General features: G+C 37.6%; 3 protein-coding genes across 5 annotated transcripts in view; 1 reads left to right on the top strand and 2 right to left on the bottom strand.

Moving 5' to 3' along the window:
* Window positions 1–80: 80 nt before the first annotated feature.
* LOC136251254 (uncharacterized) lies at window positions 81–3,775 on the bottom strand. Of its 2 annotated transcripts, none has more exons than XM_066043678.1 (7): window positions 3,677–3,775; window positions 3,531–3,626; window positions 3,266–3,483; window positions 3,072–3,215; window positions 2,825–3,004; window positions 1,973–2,015; window positions 81–875 (listed from the first exon to the last, which is right to left on the bottom strand). In XM_066043678.1, exons 1-7 carry the CDS (start codon window positions 3,750–3,752, stop codon window positions 679–681), a joined length of 954 nt encoding a protein of 317 aa, XP_065899750.1. In that variant the 5' UTR covers window positions 3,753–3,775; the 3' UTR covers window positions 81–678. The 2 variants fall into 2 exon arrangements, with proteins under 2 accessions (XP_065899750.1, XP_065899751.1); XM_066043679.1 differs by having other exon boundaries at window positions 732–909.
* On the top strand, window positions 3,733–19,042 carry LOC136251246 (actin-related protein 8-like). 2 transcript variants are annotated; one of them, XM_066043665.1, is made up of 14 exons: window positions 3,733–3,852; window positions 3,909–4,106; window positions 5,160–5,267; window positions 5,318–5,422; window positions 6,283–6,450; window positions 6,701–6,811; window positions 9,355–9,470; window positions 9,522–9,582; window positions 9,644–9,736; window positions 9,785–9,889; window positions 9,939–10,049; window positions 10,213–10,321; window positions 11,239–11,402; window positions 18,829–19,042. In XM_066043665.1, the coding sequence occupies exons 1-14, from the start codon at window positions 3,829–3,831 to the stop codon at window positions 18,970–18,972; spliced, it is 1,617 nt and encodes a 538-aa protein (XP_065899737.1). In that variant the 5' UTR covers window positions 3,733–3,828; the 3' UTR covers window positions 18,973–19,042. The 2 variants fall into 2 exon arrangements, with proteins under 2 accessions (XP_065899737.1, XP_065899738.1); XM_066043666.1 differs by having other exon boundaries at window positions 9,939–10,053; window positions 10,217–10,321.
* A 665-nt stretch (window positions 19,043–19,707) lies between these two features.
* The window catches only part of LOC136251242 (adenylosuccinate lyase-like), a 9,917-nt gene continuing 8,051 nt past the window's right edge, over window positions 19,708–21,573 (bottom strand). Inside the window, exons 10-13 of the mRNA XM_066043661.1 lie at window positions 21,234–21,324; window positions 21,094–21,186; window positions 20,127–20,303; window positions 19,708–19,851 (exon numbers count right to left, since the gene is read on the bottom strand). Of these exons, the coding sequence (XP_065899733.1) occupies window positions 19,765–19,851; window positions 20,127–20,303; window positions 21,094–21,186; window positions 21,234–21,324 (448 nt within the window). The 3' untranslated portion in view covers window positions 19,708–19,764. The remainder of the gene's footprint in view (window positions 19,852–20,126; window positions 20,304–21,093; window positions 21,187–21,233; window positions 21,325–21,573) is intronic.

Genomic DNA, 21,573 nt, shown 5'->3' with positions numbered 1-21,573 from the left:
CACTGATCCGATGCGAGCACTGATGAATGATTTGCGACGTGAGTATACAGTATCCGGAATTCCGTTTAACGTAAGAATTATACATTGACTGTTTTATTAGAGTATTAAATTTTTCATACGAGTTCTACACACAATTTTAGAGATTCATCATTTAAAAGTACATAAATGCATGATTCCTCTGTCACTAGTGAATTAACATCTGTGTGGGCAGTGTTGAAGAGAGTACAAAAATAAATAAGTATGCATACATGTACAAACTACCAAGAAGGTCAGTCCAGGGAGGGGAGCCACTTGCAGCAATTAAATATTGTTTGGGAAGCCGTAATACACTGACATGAAGTGTCATCCAAAACTTTTTGATGCACTGCTTTTGACGCTAGTGTATGAAAGATAACAGGTTCCATAAGTGTTCAAATAATTGAAGTGGTAGTTTTGTTTGTTTCACCCCACATGGGGTGTGGTGCTGATTTGTCCATGTTCTTGTTTGCCTGGAGGTACAAGGTAACTATACAAGATAACCAAATAGTTGCTTCACTTTGTCCACTCAGATCATCACAAAGTGAACATTCAGTGAACATCACAACAAACCCAGTCACTATGCAAATTTCATTTTGTATGCATACAATTCTAATTCAATATTTTACTTTTAAAAATATATACAAAACTAGTACTTCTTCACTATTGACAATTCACATCTACGAAAAATGCTCCCATTTTGAAAGGGATGAGGTCAGCAGCAGTTAAATAGTTACTTTGGAAACGATTTCCTTGGAGATAAGTTCCAAACAAGGCACTCATCACTCCAGCAACATATTCATGATAAATATCACGATCCACGGATGGGTTAGTAGCACAGAAATGGATATCACGACAAGCTGTGACAGGTATGAGAGATGACTTGTGTTAGAGCTGTAAACACACACATACAGGGGACATACATAGTCAAGGAAACTCCTTTTGATTTATATACAAGAAAATTATGTAAGTAGGAAATATATTAATTCCTACTTTGAGGTATATAATTTTCAGCATGGCTAATTTACACTTCTCCTTGTTTAAGCACTTTGCACTAGTTTGTAAAATTCTTTAAAGAAGTTTTTTTTCATTTCAACCTCTGTACATTGAAAGAATTAAAAGGAGGCTACAATTGTACAACAAAACTACATGTCCCTATGCTAATAACTGTTAAGCAAAGAAGCCATTTCTCTTTTAGCAAGTTCTATCTGTTACACAAGATATGTAAAGTCAAATCTGCTTACTTCAACTGTTGGAAACATGGTTCAAAAATTATGGACAATTTCCATTCTTACATGATAAAATGAAGCCATACATGTAAACGTGCCACCGTGAATCAACACCTTTTGTTGCCAGTGAAAATAAAAGGGACACAAAGGAGTACAAAGGTGAGCCCATGATACATACATTGCACATGCTGTAGTATACCTGTTGGACAGGCCTAATAGTGAACCAGTGGTCTTAGCCATTACTGCATCATGCTTATCTAAAGGCATCAGGCAGGCAGTCGGTTAGTCAAAATTCCACTGAAAAGAATTGTAGCAACTTGTTTTGGATCGCACTGAAGGTATTTTTGATTATACCCAACCAACACTGTGAAGGTATTGTGAGGATGATTTCTGGTCAATATTTTTACATGGGAAAGTGCAACCCTACTATAAAACACTACTTTACTACATAAGAAATTGAGACTTTAAATTATAGTATTTCCCATGGGATACTTATCTCAGCCCAGCAGTGGGATAATGACATGCAGTTAGTGTTATTCTGAAAAATATTTTGGGCGAAAAAAATTCGGATATGCTCTAATACGGCAGTCTGAGTATTGCAGTAGATAAGTCACTTAGCTGAGGGTTGAAATCAAAATTCAAAAACCTTGCATACACTACAAAACATTCATTTACCCTGTACATTAGCAAGTTTATCCCTAAGGGTTTTGTAAATTATATAAACTCACATTTCCATCCAATATCATTTAGTATAGCACAATGTCCATAGTCCTATATGATTGATACACAGACATGATACTATAGTGATATTACACAAGCACTCTGTGTTTCTTAGGATATAACGGGGGGATTCAGGTTTTTTTCCAGAAACTGGTCAAGTATATTTAGGCAATTAAAATTGACTTGCAAATGTACCAAAGGTTCAGATCGAAATACTCTAATAGAGCACTCAACTACCCTAATAGAACAGTCACATTTTGTATTTTAAATAAATTTCTCTCTAACATTCTATCTGAGAGTGTTAATTAAGACCTGAATTTTTTCCTGGGGGTATGCCTCAGAATGGTATTCATGTCTGTTGTATGCTTAAACTTCACATAGTTCTCTTTAGATACTTTGTTAGCAGAAGCAGCCTAGCTATATCAATCAACTCCCAAAATATCAGCGTTTTGAGAAAATAGTTGCCATCAGAATACATAATTTCCTGGGGAGCATGGACCCCAACCCCTAGACTTAACTCATGCAACAAAAATTTCGGAAATTTGTCACTGAAATTCCTGGAGCATCCTTCATAGGCTAGGGGTAACCTACCATTGAATCTGCAACATCAAGGGGTTTTGTCAATGGTTTCAGGAAACACCCTTTGAAATTTACATAGTATGGTAAGACCTATAGCTAGTGTATGTTCTATTAGAGTAATTCTGTATATACCAAAAGAAGGTGCCTACCCAAAAGTAGACACCTACCATGGAATGGAATCTATACTTTTAAATTTACAATGGGCTAACTGGATTTCAATAGTCCCTACCAGTTTCATTGTTGAGCTACAGCTTTCATTGTGAAACAGATTTAGTACATACCGTCACATTCATCAACACTCTTGGACAGTCCAGCATGTCGTAGAAGTGACGATAGTCAATACCCGGTACACAACAGTTTGGTTCCTCCTCACACAATTCAGTACCATAAGATAACGCGGGTATAGAATAGCCAAGTGGTTTCCTGAAGTTGAAGCTGAAAGGTTCCATAAAGGCCACTGCCTAAAGAATGGAAAGGTCAGAAAATTTAGATACAACTATTGCAGAGGCTTTGAATCTACCAACTAACCTTAGCCCCCAGCGTTCTGTTCTGCAGTAGTTGTAGGATGGTGTCCCCACCAGCTGAATGAGCAGCTAGTCCTAATAAACTCCAGTCAACAGTAACATTATCAACTAATGATGGTAACACCTGTTGTGCCAAGTTGGACTGGAGCTATACAAGAGCATATTGTCAGTGGATAAAGCAACCAGCTCCTTACTCACCCATATCACTTCCTCATACACTCTCTTTGCAAGGAATTCGTCCTTGTGAAGCTTACCATTGCCAACTAATGGTACCACAGTATCCATGGTAATGATTACATACCCATGGCTAGCGAGGTGTCCTAAAGTGTCTGAATAAAAATTAGGAGGAACGGTGCCATCTAGTCCAGGGATGAACACAATGGGCACATACTCTCCAGGCTCCAGAGGATAAAACACTACATGATATACACAGTTCAATGGGCTAACTAGTGATGTATATTACGTAGTGTGTAGAGTGGTAGTTCCTTGTAGCTGGCCAGGTTAGCATACCTCACTGGAAGGTCACCTCCATGGTAAGGGTCACCCTTGAACTCGTACACTAGAGCAGTATTAATGGTAAATTGTTATCACAACATATTGAGGTGATACCTTTAGCGCGTAGCACTAGTGGACACGTGAAAATAATAAATAACAGAATAAACGAGTAAAGATCAGAGCCTCCCATCTTATTTAGGAACAACAAGTGATTGTGGGATACGGGGCGGCGTTGTTGTTTATAGGTGCACGTTAATTGAGGGAATATGGACGAGACGGCGTCAGTTGAAGTGAGTTATTTTGTGCAACGTTTGGAACCTCTGATATGCGCGTTAATTACATATAGGCTGCTCCTGTGGCGGGAGCCTCTGAGACGACACCACGTGATACCATCGTGTTGCAGCCAGGCTCGTCCTACTTGCGTATTGGCCTGGCTACTGATCCTAACCCCCACCTCATGAGACATATTATTGCGTACAAGTTGAAAACTCCACCACCAGCAGACAATATCCAACCAGTTTTGCTGACTGAGCAAAGTTTAGATGTATGTACTACCCTGATGTGACACACAACACAATGTCATAGGCCAGAAAGTAGTTTCCTGTCTGCTCCCATCATATCAATATCAGCATTAAATGGTCATTACAATGATATTCAGTATAACTGTCATATTGAAAGCTGTTCTTTAAAGCTATAGTCATTGGTGCTGAAAGTATGGAGGATTCACTCAGTTGGGGTGGCAAATTTTGTACGCATAATATTTATATTGTAAGGTATCTCTTCTAAAATAAAAGCACAATTTTCGTGATAATAATACAGTGAAACCTCACTTAGTAGCTACCTCATTAATAAGGCCACCTTGTTATAGTGGCCAGGTCAGTAACTCCATATGTATCTATCATGTACTATTCCATTAATTTAATTTTTGTTAATCGGGCCACCTCATTAATAAGGCCAGTGGCCACATACTACAGGATAAAACAATATTCCCTCTATAAAGGGACCAGCTGAGCATTCAGTCAAGGTATTATTACAAAATTTGTTGCTTTAAGTACCCAATTTAGCTGTGCCTATTTTGCTAGCAATGCACTTTATGCTTTTACCAGCCAATATGCCTCAAGTAGCCAGGTGTTGGTTTGTTGAAAGCCTCGTGTTGGTTGCCAGGTGTTGGTTTATTGGTTGGTTGAAAGCCTTTGTTGAAAGTATTGTATATGTAACTCATTTATGGCCATGTTTGTTTCTTGTCCCTAAGTACAGCAACACAGATGAATGATTATTTACTTAATATTGACTGTTTTATTAGAGTATACGACTGCTCTATTAGAATATCTTGATCTTCAACCTAGCTGTGAAACAAAGTAAAGGCCTTAAGGGCCCTATGCAACCTTTTATATTATGTTTATGTGTACAACAAATGTATTTATTATTAGTGTCTCCCTCTATCATAAAATGGTGCGTTTGTGTGATCTGTAATTGAATAATTAAAATTTAGTACAGCTATTTAAAAACTGATGTGGGAAAAACATAATGATGGCCTATTCATACTGTAAGCTCTACAATTTCACCATATGTGTATAATCTATTACTTGTCCAACAGCAAAGTATGGAGGATTCTAGAGAAGCCATATTATCATCAATGCTGCAGGCAACTAAAAACTACCGATCTGGTGCTGGAGTACACACCCCCACCATTACAGCCAATCAGGTGAGACGTATAACAGGATGGTTGTTGTAGTTATTGTACATTTTGAATAGTATTTAGACCCCAATGCTAAAGTCCGGCCAATCATATCAGATCAGAGCACAAGCATCACATGGGCTGACTTGTCCAATGATCCTCCTTTTGTGATAGGAGAAGATGTGAGTTGTTTTACAGTATTATCTGAACAGTATAAGTGACTGCTCTATTAGAGTATTTCACCAGATGAACTTTAATTAAGAGTAAGTGTATGTTTTATTAGAGTAGTTGAACAGAACTCTATAAATGAATGGGCTTTATTTATCAAACAAATTCACTTATCTGAACACTTTTATGATTGAATTGGCACACAGGTGTTCGGATAATGGAGGTTTTCTACCGTATCTGAACATCAGTGACTGTTCAAATAGATTCATAGAATAATTTTCAGCAAGTATGTAATTGATGTATGCTCTATTAGAATAGTTTAGCAATCTTCATTGTACGTAATAAACTTAAAGTATGTTTCCCTGGATAACCAACTTTCCAAAAGAAAGTTTAAGATCTCTTGCAAGAACTGTGCAAGAAAATGTGCCTTTTCTTGTGAGAACATGCGCAGTGATCTTGCTTTCTTGCTGCTTTTGAGAATCTTACAAGAATCTTGCACGGAAAAATAAAGTTAAAAAATGTTGAAAACCTTGGAAGGTATTTTCCTGGGCAGTAATCAAAAGTTTATTTTTCCATCAATTGGTATGGCTTCCCTTATAGCTCATATTGTATAACAGGTATGCTTGAGACTTAGCAAACTAAAATTCATTGTTTACCTTTGGTGCTACTTACACTAGGACAAACCTGTACATAAGGTGCTTAACAGTAATCTAGAACTTAATTGTATTCTATGTAATGTCAAGGTTCTGTATCTATAGACTATAAATTTCTCATAGGTCCCTAGCAGGATAGCATTTATTGATTATCAAATGAACGAAGTGATTGCTCTATTAGAGTATTTAATGAACTTTTAATATTTTTGGTGCTACTCTAGACGCTGTACCTTCCTCCTGGCTCCTGCTATACATTATTTAAGCCAATCAAACACGGTAGATTGAATGTGGACAATGGCTTGTCACTGATGGGTGTGGCTAACATGCTGGACGTTTTGTGGACTAAAGCCATAGAGGATACACTGAACATTAAAAAGAAGAGGTTCAAGGTAAAAGATGTATTTGATTGTTCTCTTGACTGTACTATATTGGAGTTACTTTGTTGAGTGTATGTTTTATTAGGGAATCTGATGAAGTGTGCTTTACTAAGCAATCTCATCTATATGTTACTGTTGTGAATTCTCTAGCATGTCAGCTCTACTGCTGTTGTTTATGTGTACTTTTGATTTCCACTAAGCTAGTTGTGTATTACATATCCCATTCTTCTCAATATCAATATTTTAATGTTTTTTGTTGTAGGATTTCAACATTGTCTTGCTCATTCCAGACATTGTTGACCGCTCACATGTAAAAGAAATGATGAATGTATTACTACTGAGAATGGGGTTTGCCCGAGCTACAATGCATCAGGTAAGCATTTGAAAAAGCACTAACGAAAATATCATAGAGCTTTTGGTATGGTAATTGTGATACATGATATATTATGATATGATAATTAGTGCAAAGCTTATATAACTACACAAAAACTGTACTATAATCAAAGCAAAATCATCTACAAATAAAATTCCGTTATTACCCAAATACTGCTCTGTCTTGGGACCAGGTGTCCCAATTAAACAGGGCAGTATTTGGGCAATTACAGAGTGTTAGTCTAGGTCAGTATTAATTGGAAGTGAGTGTTTTATTTTTGTATACTGTAAAAACACTAGTTCTTTGTTTATCGGTATTGCTAATAATTCATTGTAGAATGTCAATTATGAACAAAAAAATATTGTTTCTAGCCTTTGTTTGTAGCTGTTTAGAACTATAATCGTGCATCAATAACGTGAAGATGAATATAAAACAATGTGTATTATAATATCAAGAGTTAATAATAGTAGGGCTCCCTACTATTATTAACTCTTGATAATATATATTCTATTATATTGTGATATCCTATAGAGGGTTTCCGTTTACGTCATTTTAAGTTATTAATCATACAGTACGATAGTACTGTATAGTAGGGACCACAAAGGAGTGGGTGTGACCCATGAAAAACCATCACCCAAAAACCAGCCTCACTTTCCCCTCACAACAATGAGGCAGTATTGGTTAGAAGGCATCAGTCAGTTAGTTACTCAGTCAGTGGAGAATACCATTTAAGGTCGACCTGAAGACTTGCTTAAGCTTAGCACACCTCCATGGACTGAGTGGAGCTCTCCTCCTCTCGACGGCCAGGTGCATGGTGAATACCATCGCTGTGCGACGGCGGCGGATTTGTTAATGATCCTTAGTTTTACCTCAGACAAGCGTAGCTCATTAACAGCTAAGGCTACGTGCTTGATTTTTTCACGGTTCAGTGTCGCTTCGGCCTGAGAGGTGCCTTTTGGCATACTGTAGTACATACAATACATTCTTCATGGACTCACCAGTGTCCTCCTTTGTGTCCCATTCATCTTTACTGACAGCGAAAAGTGTCAATTTGGTGGTAGCACGTGATGGCTTCCCTTCATAATGGAAATATCCTCCATATTTTTCATAGTGGCTACTTTGATTGTAGAGGTGCTTTTCAAACAGTTCTTGATTCATACGGCTGTGTAACGGGTTGAACAAAGCTGACAACAAAGCGTAATGGATACTTCACTTTTCAGATGATAATTGATATAGCTGGGATGCATGGTGCCATTTCTTTCGCGGTATGCGTGGGTTCACCAGTCATAATTTACAAAAAATCAAGTACACAAAAATGAAAGCACAGTAGATATTATACTTCTTATTATTTTACTGTGATTTATTATCGTGCACTACTCCAGCTTGTTTCAGTACTTTTTATCGATGTGCTATGGTCCCTACTCTAGTTGAAAATTGCCATTTTTTTTGTGTACTTGTGGATACTAGACACCAGGTTTTTGAGATAAAAGTCAATGGGGCCCATCAGAGAAAATGAAACTTTGCAATCGTGCACCATTGAAGAAAATCGCTACACCGAGTGAGTTACTTATATTAATAGCCAATTGAAGAGTGCCAATAAAGGGGACTGGGTTAACTATGTGGTACAAGCCTACGAGAAACTGTGGAGTTTAATGACCTTGTTTCTTCCAGCTGCAAAGCAATATTACTAAGCAATGAATAACATAACAAATGCACCATGGCTTTCTTAATTTCACCGGCTTGTAACTCACTCTTGCCTCACACATTCATGAAGATAACCTGTAATTATATGGCAAATATTTGGTGTGATGTCAAAAGGATAACCTCCATACCTCTATATTGTGACGTCACTATTCTAAATGTCCCTTGCCCAGAAAATTACTGTATCCAAGTGTAAATTACTTGAATATCACTTGTTTTGTTAAACAGCGGCTAATACAAATCAAAGCTATTGTTCATAATGTGTAACAGTCTTTTTTAAGTTTTTGAAATTTTCAAGGGTATTTTTTTTGCGAGTGACTGATTTCACAAAAATTTCGAGGATGCAACTTTCATGAATCATTGGTAACAATGACCCATAAGATGGGATGTCACACAAAAATCAAATTTCCTCTACCTCTATGACATCCCTCTATACATTAGCTATCACATCTATACACCCAGTATAGCAATCTACTCTGGATATTAACAAAAGCCGTAATAAGTCAGTCTTGGAATAAAACTGCTAGAGTGCACATTTAAAAAGTAGTTATTGTAGAGGTGACAAAATGCTCTTATAAAGCAGTCACTAAATGGAGCACTGGAGTACTTAAATTAAGACGTCTTATATTATATGATGAAATTCACTGTCTAGATCTGTGGATGTATTAGCTGTGTGTATTTGCTGATTTTTACAATAATTTTCTCTTTCTATACCATGAAATAGTAGGCTTACTGCTTCACAGAATGTTTTCACTAAATTTCTGTGTGTCCTGATGCATCTTAAAACTTTTTGGCTACTAGCCATGTTGTGTGAGTTTTGGATTTTTTAACCCTTGTGGTAGGAGTCAGTATGTGCAACATTTGGAGCAGGACTGAGCAGTGCTTGTGTGGTAGACATGGGAGATGAGAAGACACACATTTGTTGTGTTGAAGATGGCATATCAAACCCTAATACCAGGTACTTCCATAAAAGGAAGACTGTAGTGCTATATATAGATACTTCACACAGGATCACACTACACTATGGTGGAAGTGACATCACCAGGCTATTCTACTGGATGATAAGAAAGGCATGTATAGTGGACTATTATTGTCTCTTTTAAAGTATACACTATTTTGTTGTTTATGCAGTGTAACTTTCCCTATCGCAAGTTTGACCCTTCCGATCACCTTGATGAGCTTTTAATAGAAGACCTTAAAGAAGGATTCTGCCATCTTGATTTGGTATGACACCATTTATCATTTACTTTAAATTTCATTTTCAACTAACAGACTTCTACAGGTCTGAAAACACTTGAGTTTCAGGTGGACAAGCCATACCAGCCGCTAGCTCAGTTTGAGTTCTTGTTAGGGGATCAGGTGATCCTTGCACCAATGGTTGGTGTTGATAGCAGCATAACTACATTGATGACGTGTTAATTGTTAGGGTATATTCTTTCCTGAAGTATTCTTCTTGCCAGAAGAGCAGCTTATGAGGGGACAACATGTCTTATTGCCTGATAGTGAGGACCTGTGGGATGAGCAGCACCAAATTGAGGCAAGTATTGTGTAGCTACAGTAAAATAAGATAAAAAATTTATCCATTCAATTTCATATTAATTCTTCCTAGCCATGTTTAATTAATTATTGCAGCAAACATTGGTCAGGTTTCATTTGTAGTCATTGTACTTGTATTGTCAGAATTTATGTGTTCTTATTAGGGAGAGGTGGTTAAAGAAGAGCCCATGGCAACTGCGAAACTGCAAACTGTATCCAAGGGAAAAGTTTTAGCATTAGATCAAGCTATTCATCTTAGCATTGACTGTGCTTGTAAGTGAAAGAAATCATGTGTGATTATTTATGAATCACAATCTTTTTGGTGATTTTATGTTGTATAGTATTGAGATTTTGCTTTGATACATTATATAGTATCAGTTGGTAAAATACCAAAATGTAACTGTCTCAGCAAAAAAAAACCTGCATAGTTGCACAATTTCTGAATTTCTTTTTATTGTTTCTAGGAACTTTCAGCCTATTATGGTGAGTAGTTTTGAAATTATAGTGCTAGATAGTAAGAAGAGCAGAAATTGATTTGTACGGTGACTATATACTGAAAATAAACTACAGATATTTCCATAACTTTTACCACAACTATACTCACAAGTGTTGAATTGCTCAACACTTTAGAAGGTTTTTGTGTTTATTTGGTAACAGAAAAATTGCATATCAGTAGGCAGTTTTAAAGAATTCAAGCCTGCCAAGTGTAATGAAATCCAGACACAAGGTTACAAGGCTATACTGACTACTTAGTGGCTAATATGCAGCAGATTATAGAATAAACGCAGACAAACTTTGGCCAGCTGTAACAGGATTCCGCCACTGCACCACTGATTCTCATCAAGGCCAGAAATTGCTATTCAAGTTTACCAAATGTTCTGGGGCTTAGAATCAATACTATGTTAGTGTGGCTACTACCCACTGGTAGTGTGGCTACTACCCACTGGTAGTGTAGCTACTACCCACTGGTAGTGTGGCTACTACCCACTGGTAGTGTGGCTACTACCCACTGGTAGTGTAGCTACTAACTAGCCTTTTGTGCAATTTGTGTAAAATGTGGTCAAAATTGTATTTGCGTTTTACTATTTTTCCATTGCTTTTGATGTTTGCTTAAGGTGAAACTGAGTGCATCACTTATAGGCAGTTGGTACTCTCATAAATGTGACACTGTAAATTGTTGTTATATATAGCATCATTGGATGTAAAGAAGAAATTATATGGCAGTGTTCTGGTGGTTGGTGGTGGCCTGTCATTCCCAGGAGCCACACAAATGTTGCAGCAACGTCTCTACTCCAAGCTACCACCTGTGTTCCAGCGATCCAGTGATGCTATTGAAGTATGCTCCAATCCTAAGGTGAATATCTACAAGGTCTAAGGTATTTGTTCAGGTTACATCACACTCGTCTCCACTTGTTGATGCAAGCAGAGACGAGTGTTAACTAATGATTGCTGTACTACAAGTGAAAGACTTGTAGGTAATTTGATAAGTAATTTGACTGGTAATTTGATTGATGTATACTTTATATACGACTTGCATAAACACGTTGTACTGACCCGCATTTTGATTACAAACATTGCTTGGAACAATAACTACCATTAGAGGTGCACCGATATGAAAAATTTTCAATATACTGATAACCGATATATTGGCTACAAAATAACTGATTCTGATATCAATACCAATACTGGACATAAAAGGTTTTCAGTATACACACTACAATAAATCTTAAAAAATGTGGCAAAAAGCTTAAAAGGTGGTCACTAAAACTCATGTAAAGAAAAAAAAGAATTGTGAAAAGGTGATGATAAAAAGGTGTGTAAAAAAGAAAAAAAAAAGCTGTGACCAACTCAGGAGTTGAACCCTGGCTATCATGAAACCACCCCTTTGTAGCTTGAGACTTTCGCTTAAACCACTGTGCTACCAAGTCAACCATAGAACAATTATAGTACTTATGTGTTAAAATATGCTAAAAGTCAACTTTTTACCGACACTGATACTGATATCAATATACCATATTTCAAAGTAAAGGTGGATTTTAAACAAGCAGAATTCGTGTCACAAATTATGAAAGATATGCATGCATGCTTGCCAATGACTACATGTAATATCCCATCCCTGTGCACTGGAGAAAAGACTGGGGAAATCTTGAATGGAGCAAATTCTAATTAGCCACCGGCTTGATTATGCCTATGGTGTTATTGCAGTTCTGGATCAGCTGTTCACTGGCTATTGAGCAGCAATATATGATAATTGCTATCACTAATGCTGAGCTAAAACATGTGCAGTTACGTGTCAAAAACCTTCAAAAATTACTTGCTATATGGTTCATCCCATGCAGTAAAGCCATACCTCACTGGAACTGTGTTGCTGAGCAATAACTACCCTACAAACCAGTAAGGTGGTTAATTCTCACCTTTGACATAAGAGTGTTTGTAGCATGCTTAGATAATATATACAGCATCAGCAATTTTGCACAGTACATGTTCACTTGGATAGAAGCCAGTGAGAGCTCTACCGTAATTTTCCGGTTCGTTGTCAAATCAAAAACTCGCGCACGCGCATGTTCAAATCTTCTCGTGAATATTTAGGCGGATAACTGCACCAGTTAGAGATTCCGCTGGCATATTCAGTTGATTTATGATAGTTAACCACTCGCTCTTTGATTAGAAGCGTCTCCTACGATGTTTAGAGCATATTTGAATCACGTGCAATGCTGTTGGTGAGCATGCGCCAACTTTATTTTTGACAACGAACCGGAAAATTACGGTATGCACATACCAAACACCCTGTGTAAAGTAACACTTCAACCAGCAGAATAATATAAAGGCTTGACCTCATCAACACCAATCATCATTAATTTTTTATCATCATTAGAGATGCTAACTTGTGAACTCCACATGGCATGTTTATACAGGCCATTTTTATATATACCACTTTCACACCTCACTTCAAAAGGAAGAGAAGGTGTATAAGTGGTATAATAGCACTGCTATCAGTGCTCAGGAATGCATTAACGAGAATAGGAGGCAAGTTATATCCCTCCTAGGAGGGATATAACTTGTATATACTACCTCCTATTCTCATTAATGCATTCCAAGCATTCTCAGAAATCGTTTGATTTCTTTGATGAAACTGTGTGATCTCCTCTCCTTTAATATAACGACACTTCACAGGATTGATAGTGGGTTTTAATTTTTGTAAAGTGAGCTAAAGTGATCAGTGTAAAGTGATCAAGGACTTGGGGAAGAAGGTAGTTCATTGTTTACTGAATGAAGAAGGTCACAGGTTAGTTTATATTGAACATGTTGCATTCAATAGTCACGTGGCGATGTCCAGACACTGGGTGTAGCGCTTAATTGATTTGGCCATTAGTGTTAATAGTATCTAATCCAAAACAGCCAAGCTGTAAAAAAAGAGTGCGGCCCTCAAAAAGGCTATGGTGAAAAAAGATGTGAAATCCAAGGTGGCGGCCAAGAAATGGCTGTGATGGTAGGTTAATGGTAAAAATTTTAATAACGACAATTCAGGTGAATTTTGTACCAAGACCAAGCGGCACCAAAATTCATCTGAATTGTTGTTATTAAAATTTTTACCATTAACCTACCATCACAGCCATTTCTTGGCTGCCACCTTGGATTTCACATCTTTTTTTACCATAGCCTTTTTGAGGGCCGCACTCTTTTTACAGCTTGGCTGTTTTGGATTAGATTTCACTTCTTTTTGTATTTGTATACCATAGGCCGGCTTTGGGACTTTTTTAACGTATCTTTTTTCTTTACCACAGGAAGAAGAAAAGATGAAGCAGATGTACTTTAAATATTTCTGATTTTATCAGTAAATGTACAAATTATATATATAATACATATATTTATTACAGAACTCTCCATGGTGGTTTCTTTGTAACTGAACACTCTACAGGGTGACTTCTTCTAGCTGATCTCTCTACAGGGTGATTTGTTTGTAGCTGAATTCTGTACAGGGGATTTGTTTGCAGCTGAGCTCTTTACAGAATAGCTGAACTCTCTACAAGGTAACTTCTTCTAACTGATCTTTCTACAGGGCAATTTATTTGTGGCTGAATTTTCTACAGGGTGATTTCTCTGCAGCTGAACTCTCTACATGATGGTTTCTCTGTAGCTGAACTCTCTACAAGTTAATTTCTTCTAGCTGATCTCTCTACAGGGTGATTTGTTTGTAGCTGAATTCTGTCCAGGTGATTTGTTTGCAGCTGAGCTCTTTACAGAATGGTTTCTTTGTAGCTGAACTCTCTACAAGGTAACTTCTTCTAACTGATCTTTCTACAGTGTGATTTGTTTGTAGCTGAACTCTCTACATGGTGGTTTCTTTGTAGCTGAACTCTCTACAAGGTACTGATCTTTCTACAGCGTGAGTTGTATGTAGCTGATTTTTTTACAGGGTGATTTGTTTGCAGCTGAACTCTCTACATGGTGGTTTGTTTGTAGCTGAACTCTCTACAAGGTGACTTCTTCTAGCTGATCTTTCTACAGGGTGATTTGTTTGTAGCTGAACTCTATACAGGTTACTTGTTTATAGCTGATCTCTTGAATTCTCTTCAGGGAGACTGCTCTATTAGAGTATCTCGATCTCGCACTTACTACACCAAGTTGGATTGGCGTGGCAAGCAGTCGTTTTTATATTAGCTAATCTCGATTGCATAATTGTTACACACTGTTAGTTTTTTCGTTGTATCTTCCTGGTTTTTAGCTCGATTTCTTTCAAACCACACAAGGTTTGAGGTTCAATAGTTAACCTATTCACCCACCGATTTTCAGCTTCTTCCCATACGCGGTTTACCCTGTAGGCATGACAACATATTGGTGTTATTTTTCGTGAATAATCGCTCATAACTCTTTGGCTGTTTATTGTATTCCAGCCAAAGTTGATACAGAGATGCGCCTTTATACCCCCCTTCTGTGTGCCAAATTTCAAGGCAATCGGATATGGCGTTCGCGTTTTATAACAGTTTTTGTAAGTGTGCGAAAAGAGGAAGAAAAAAACCGAAGAAACTAAGCCAATTTTTGAAGTCGCATATCTCGGGAACGCTGGAAACGATTTCGCTCAAATTTGGAATGTGGAGTGCTGAAGTGTGAGGGCGTGTCCACAGCAAAAATCATCTTGTTTCATCAAGGCAGCACAGAGCTATGGAGGTGCAAAAATTGCGTTTTCGTTCTTCCTGTTAATATACTCACGGGTGTTGTGCGCCGGCTTCTTGGTCCGCACGACACACTACCGTAGTCTCGCGTAGCCAGACCCTATTTCTCCGCACGGCGCTTATCGATTGGAAATTATAAGCGCCTGCTCTGAAAGGGTCTGGGGACTCTACAATAGAAAAGTTCTACAGGCAAACCACCCCTAGGTAGGTGAGCGTTGATTGGTCCTAAACCACTTTCAGAAGAGATGTGGATGACCACAGTTGGCTTCATCCTCAGCTATAGGCAAGGTCGGCTTCAGCCTGTTCAAACTTTAATTACAACCAAGGTAAAAGTTACTAAATTTGCTTGAAATGAGTGTAATCATGTCTGAGATATGTCACGCAAATATACTGAGTCGCATCCAGATAGCCGGGCTCGTGGCATAGTCAATACAGTACTACTACTTTCACCTTGATTTATATATACCAGCTACATCTGCCATTTTCTCTGCGAGCTGTCTGGAGGCGAGACTGATCAGCTCACACCTCAGGCATGATTACACTCATTACAAGCAAATTTTAATTATAGCTCTCTTACCTTGCTTTAGAGTTTGAACAGGCTGAAGCCTTGCCTATAGCTAAGGATGAAGCCAACTGTGGTCATCCACACCTCTTCTGAAAGTGGTTTAGGACCAATAAATGCTCACCTACCTAGGGATGGTTTGCTTGCAGAACTTTTCTATTGTAGAGTCCCCAGACTCTTTTGGAGCAGGCGGTTATAATTTCCAATCGATAAGCGCCGTGCGGAGAAATAGGGTCTGGCTACGTGAGACTACGTAGTGACTGGGCGTGGCGCTTAATTGGCTTGGCCATTATAGCGCTGTAAACATATTCAGTGCTTTAGTTTATTCATGGCTATAGTATAGTAAGTACTTTTTGAGCTGTTCAGCTCGTATTTGGGCTTCCTGTGTTTAATTACGTACCCACAATCGAAGCGATCTGCATGCTCGTGACGATACACTTACGCTTGGCCTCTCAGCAACACCTTGTCGTTACTCTTACGATGTTATCCACAATCGAAATTCAAATGGTCCCATATAAATACACTCGTAAAGCATTCCTGCAGTTTCCATGTACACTTGCAGGTGAGTCACCCAAGTGGAATATATTAGTTGTAACATGGGCACTTGTGATTTGCCGGAAATCTACACACTCGCGCTCGTGTGTATATTTCGGGCACTCGTGGTTTGCCTGAAATCTACACACTCACACTCGTGTGTATATTTCAGGCAAATCACTCGTGCCCATGTTACAGGCTTACAGCTAATACATATACCACTTTGACACCTCAGATCAAAGGAAACCACAGGGTTATAATACATATTGCCCTGACCACAGGGCGATATCATGATATACCCCTGACCACGACTGCCTTTGATGCTAAGGCAGTGTTACCAGATGATTTGCTCCAAATGTTCACATGAAAAAATAACAAATCCATCCCAAACCAACATGTACCAAGCCCACACATTATAAACTAGCTATTTTAAAAATTAAAAATTTTAAAAGTAAGTAGGGGATTGGTTTGTACTGCTACAAAAAGTAAGGAAACAAGCTCAAAAATGTTACAGCTGAAATGAGAAATGATCCAGCAGTAAAAAGTAAAGAAGCAAGATTAGACGACTACTTGCTAAAATGAGACATACTTTAATGCCTACTTTTAGCTAGCTAGCATCTTGAAATGAGACCATCGAATTAGCCAAAAGTAGGGATTAAAGTGTCTCATTTTAGCAAGTAGTTGTTTCTTTACTTTTTACTGCTGGATCATTTCTCATTTCAGCTGTAACATCTTTGAGCTTGTTTCCTTACTTTTTGTAGCAGTATAGCTAAACCAATCCCTGCTTATTTTTTAAATTTTTAATTTTTTAAATAGCTAGTTTGCTTACTTTTTTGTCTATCTAGCTAGGTAGGTAGCTATGTTATACTCTTTTTGTTTTCCACATAATATAAAAATCACTTGAAGCAGCTATCCTTTACCGTTACCCTCATACGCAATAAGTGCCTCTAAAAATAATTATCTTCTTGTCTTTTTGAAGTTATTACAGTAACTGTTAACGGCATTTCTAATGGCCTAAATATTGATGATTTTACAGTAAAGCATCGCTGGATAATCCACCATTAAGAGTGGAACCTTTGCCTTTAGAAGTCTGGATTCCAAGGTGGATCCGCCCCTCAAGGACATTATTAGCTAGCTAGCTCACAAAAAAGCTAAACTAAGACTATATAAAACGACTACCCAGCGATAATAAATGCTAGAGACAACTCCTTGGGTACTACTTACACACACGTACTCACAATTCATTAAAATCACGTGTTTGAGTTGTGGTGTGCCGCAACTATTAAGTGCCGCAATTATTAATTATCCTTCGAGAAGAACAAAGAAGCAAATGAATGATGAAAGCAAACAGCATGATGCAGTGGACAGAACGTAATTGGAACAACAGATTCGTGAATCCGCTGTCATTACCTTAGCTGTCTGAAATTTCTGGAGCTGTACACCTAGCGGAACCGGGTCTTACAGCAGGCAGGCAGGCAGATGAAATCCAAGTGAATTTTGAATTTTTTAAAACTCACTGTACATCAAAACATTCGACTTTTTGCTTCGTTTAACCAAGGTACAACATCATTACAGCAGTACTAATGTATTCCAGGTGGTTTTTTCGGGTAAGACTTATTTATTGCAAGGTCGTTTTTAAGGTGAGAAAATCTGCGAAACCATATGATTTCCTACCAACCCCTACTATACAGTACTATCGTACTGTATGATAGGGTACTGAAGAGCAAAAAAAAAGGAAAGGTCACAGCCTAAGATTGCCAAAAGTTCATAGATTATTTCAGGTTCACAAACAAGCCAAAAGTTCATAAAATGTTCATTGATTATTTCAGGTTCACAAACAAGACAAAAAGTTCATAAATCTATGAACTTTATTCACAACATGGCAACACTGCAGTTACAAAGCATCAGTTCCCTTTGATTAATTATATAGAGCTGCTTAAACTTTTGTATTGTGGGTTTGAGGTTGACATGTTTGCTTAGTTAGGGGCATTGTTATGAAGCAAAAAGAATTGAGTTGAGTCAGCATTGCATAGTTCAGTTACTAGGTATCAATCATTTTTACAATGTGGGGATTGTTTTTCTGCACAGTACATTTCAACTGCATGAAAAAATGCATCAAGAATTCCCAACCTATATATGTCAAGTGTTTATTTTAGCACCTTAGGTTACTTTATTCATCCACGAAGTGGTTATTTGGTTTAAAATGGTAGCACTACAACCAGTGAAACCCACAATCATTTGTTTTTGTGCCCACAATTTAAACCCACAATTGATGCTTGCAAACCTCTGTATAAAAGTAATGTGGTGAATGCAGGTTTGTCTTCCTTCATCTATTAGGTGCGTGAGCATACCAGAGTGGTAATATATTACTTATACCATGGCCACTCGGATTTACCTGATATATATGCTCACGCCCTTGGGCATATATATATATCAGGCAAATCCCTTGTGGCCATGGTATAACTATTAAACATGAACTCTTAATATAACTTGAATTTTGTTTTCCTTAGGACTTGGAGCCTGGAATGATAGCTTGGAAGGGAGCTGCTGTACTAAGCTTTTTGGACACTTGTGAAGAACTGTGGATTAAGCATGAAGAGTGGGAAAATAGTGGAGTAAGATTGCTACGAGAGAGAGTACCATTTGTATGGTAGCCTACACCCACTATCACTAGTCCAACCTGTTGTACATAATTTCATTCATCATAAGAATGCTACCAAATAATTATGTGTTGCATGTTCTTAACTGTAGAAGATCTGACTAGAATAGTTCCTCTACTGTGAAATGAATGGCACACCCAGTGTCCTCATATGTAGTACATAGCTAACTACCGTAATTTGCTTTTTTTGTTGTAAAATAATTTTCGTATGCAAAGCGAACTTGTACAAAATTTCTCACAAATTTTTTCAAACTAATAGAGCAGTCATTCACATAAATCATATATGAAAATATTTTTACACAAAATAAGTGAATTATGGCCGGTATAGCTATTCTACATCAAAATTTTCAGCACTGAAACATTTAACATTCCGTTATATGTTAGTGTGGCTGAGGAACTCATCCCACATCCCCCTACCTGCTTATATACCTACCTACTACCTTGCATCCTCCTTGGCCCTTGCCAAACCCAGCTGTAGGATTTGCTTCTATATTAATTTTGCTCCTATAGATTGCTCAATCATTACACTTACAGTTGGGAATGAGTTGATCCATTATGAATTGGTAATTTTGATGTGTGTGGGCATGGAAGACCTTTTTGTAAACTATGCAGCAGTCATAGTTGCAAACAGCGGTTTTGTACGAGTGTTAATTGCTCTTGAATTCTGTTCTATATACATGGCTTTTGTCTTTTGCACATATAGGCAAACCCATCTGTTTTCCCACTATCATTGTTCACATAATATATATAATAAAAATGTGTTTAATCATCAATCAGTCCATTGAAGCTAAACATTTAAAATGACGTTATGGTCCAGTTGTCCCTTGTATGGTTCCAAGTGATGTTCCACTTCTTCTTTGAGAAATTTATCAACCTGCATGGGGAAAAATCATGCAGTATACTATGGTGGTTTAGTTAATACACAAAGAAGCAGATGTTGCTACCAACTCTGAAGCTCACTGAGTGTGATACAGTAGCTATACAACAAAAGTATGCTGGTCATACCAAAATGGCCACACCTGTCATACTGAATGCCCCTTTATATGACTGGCTTGGCCATTTTGGTATAACCCATACTTTATTGAACTTGTCCATTAGCTACAAAGAATTAAGTGATGCCAAGACTAGGCATCACAAATGTCTCCTTACTTGTTCTGGGGCTCGTCCTATAAAAGTGGTAGGCTCCAGCAATTCTTTGAGTTTGTCATGAATGGGAGCAAAGTATGGGGTATTGAGAATCCTCTCTACCATATCATTGCTCTTGCCATGCTGTTTAACTTGTGCTGCTGCTTCTCGTGACAATATCAATATTTGCTGATGACACTCCTGCAAGAATAACCATGCAATTAGGAAAAAAGAGTTGCTAATTGTTACAATGGAACTACCAGTGTAGCAAAATTACAAGCAACGACTGCATGGTAGTGTGCAATAGCAAACATTTGTAAAGAGCAATTATTGGACATGATCAGGTAGAGCATCTATACAACAAATATCTGGAGTCCTTAGTGACTGGGAAAATCAGAGGCAGATCAGAAACTTCTAAAATATCACTTATACCATAACAGGTATACTCTGCATCTTTGAAAATTTGAGTAATTTAATTTGATGCTTTGAGGAGGATAGACACTTGTGATGTTATCACAGCAAATAAAAATAATAGCTTTACTGCTAGCTATCTTTCATCCAGGTAATCACTGCATGGTGTTGATTTAAATAACAATCAACTTAAGAGGTAAATCTATAGTTCACCACTTTCCGTTGCACTTTACCTGTTCCAGGAAATTTTCTAAGACACTTAGAGAATGTTAAAAACGTTTTGCTCTGGGAAGTTTTCATATTACAACACATTAACAAGGCTTCTACATCACCAGTTTTGTGTCTAGTATTGCAAACATGTACTTCTTACAGAAACTCCTTACTAGGCTGTCATGTACATGGTAATTAAAGGCACAAAACTGGAAAATAGAACATATTACAAGACCAATTATCCAAGTAGTCTGAGGTCTATATACTTCATTGGCCTAAAGGCATGTATATCAGGTAAATTTTAAATTTGTAGATCAAGTATCCTATTACACAAGTAGTGATTCAATGATGCACATACACTCACACAAACCTGTCTGTCTGCACCACCATCTTTCACCATTGCCATTATAATATTCTCTGATGCCAAGAATGGCAACTCTTCATCAATGTGATGCTGTATAACCTGACCAGCCAATCACATTACTTTGATGACAGATTGCTTTTCCTCACCTTAGGATAAACAACGATTCCTTCGGAAATATTGTGTAAGGTATTTAACAGACTGTCAGCAGTCAAGAAGGATTCTGCTAAACTGATACGCCTATAAGAGATGATTACCAATATCAAGCTATTTACCAATACTACAACCAATACATAAACTGTATAGCTACAGTAGTAAACTTTTTATTTTGCATCAACTATAGTCTTTTAAAAGCAAAATGACCATTTACCATATAGTGGGTTTTTACTGCTAAGACTGTATGTATCTCCCTCCTCAAGCAGTACAGCGGTTTACTGCAGTAATTAAATTTGTGCTTATTTTATCTCGCATGCTTTCCTTCTATGCATA

Source organism: Dysidea avara, chromosome 3 (genome assembly GCF_963678975.1).
Source record: "Dysidea avara chromosome 3, odDysAvar1.4, whole genome shotgun sequence".
Classification (NCBI taxonomy): domain Eukaryota; kingdom Metazoa; phylum Porifera; class Demospongiae; order Dictyoceratida; family Dysideidae; genus Dysidea; species Dysidea avara.
Note: the sequence above shows the minus strand (reverse complement) of the source record. Positions and strands in the feature narration are given on the sequence as shown.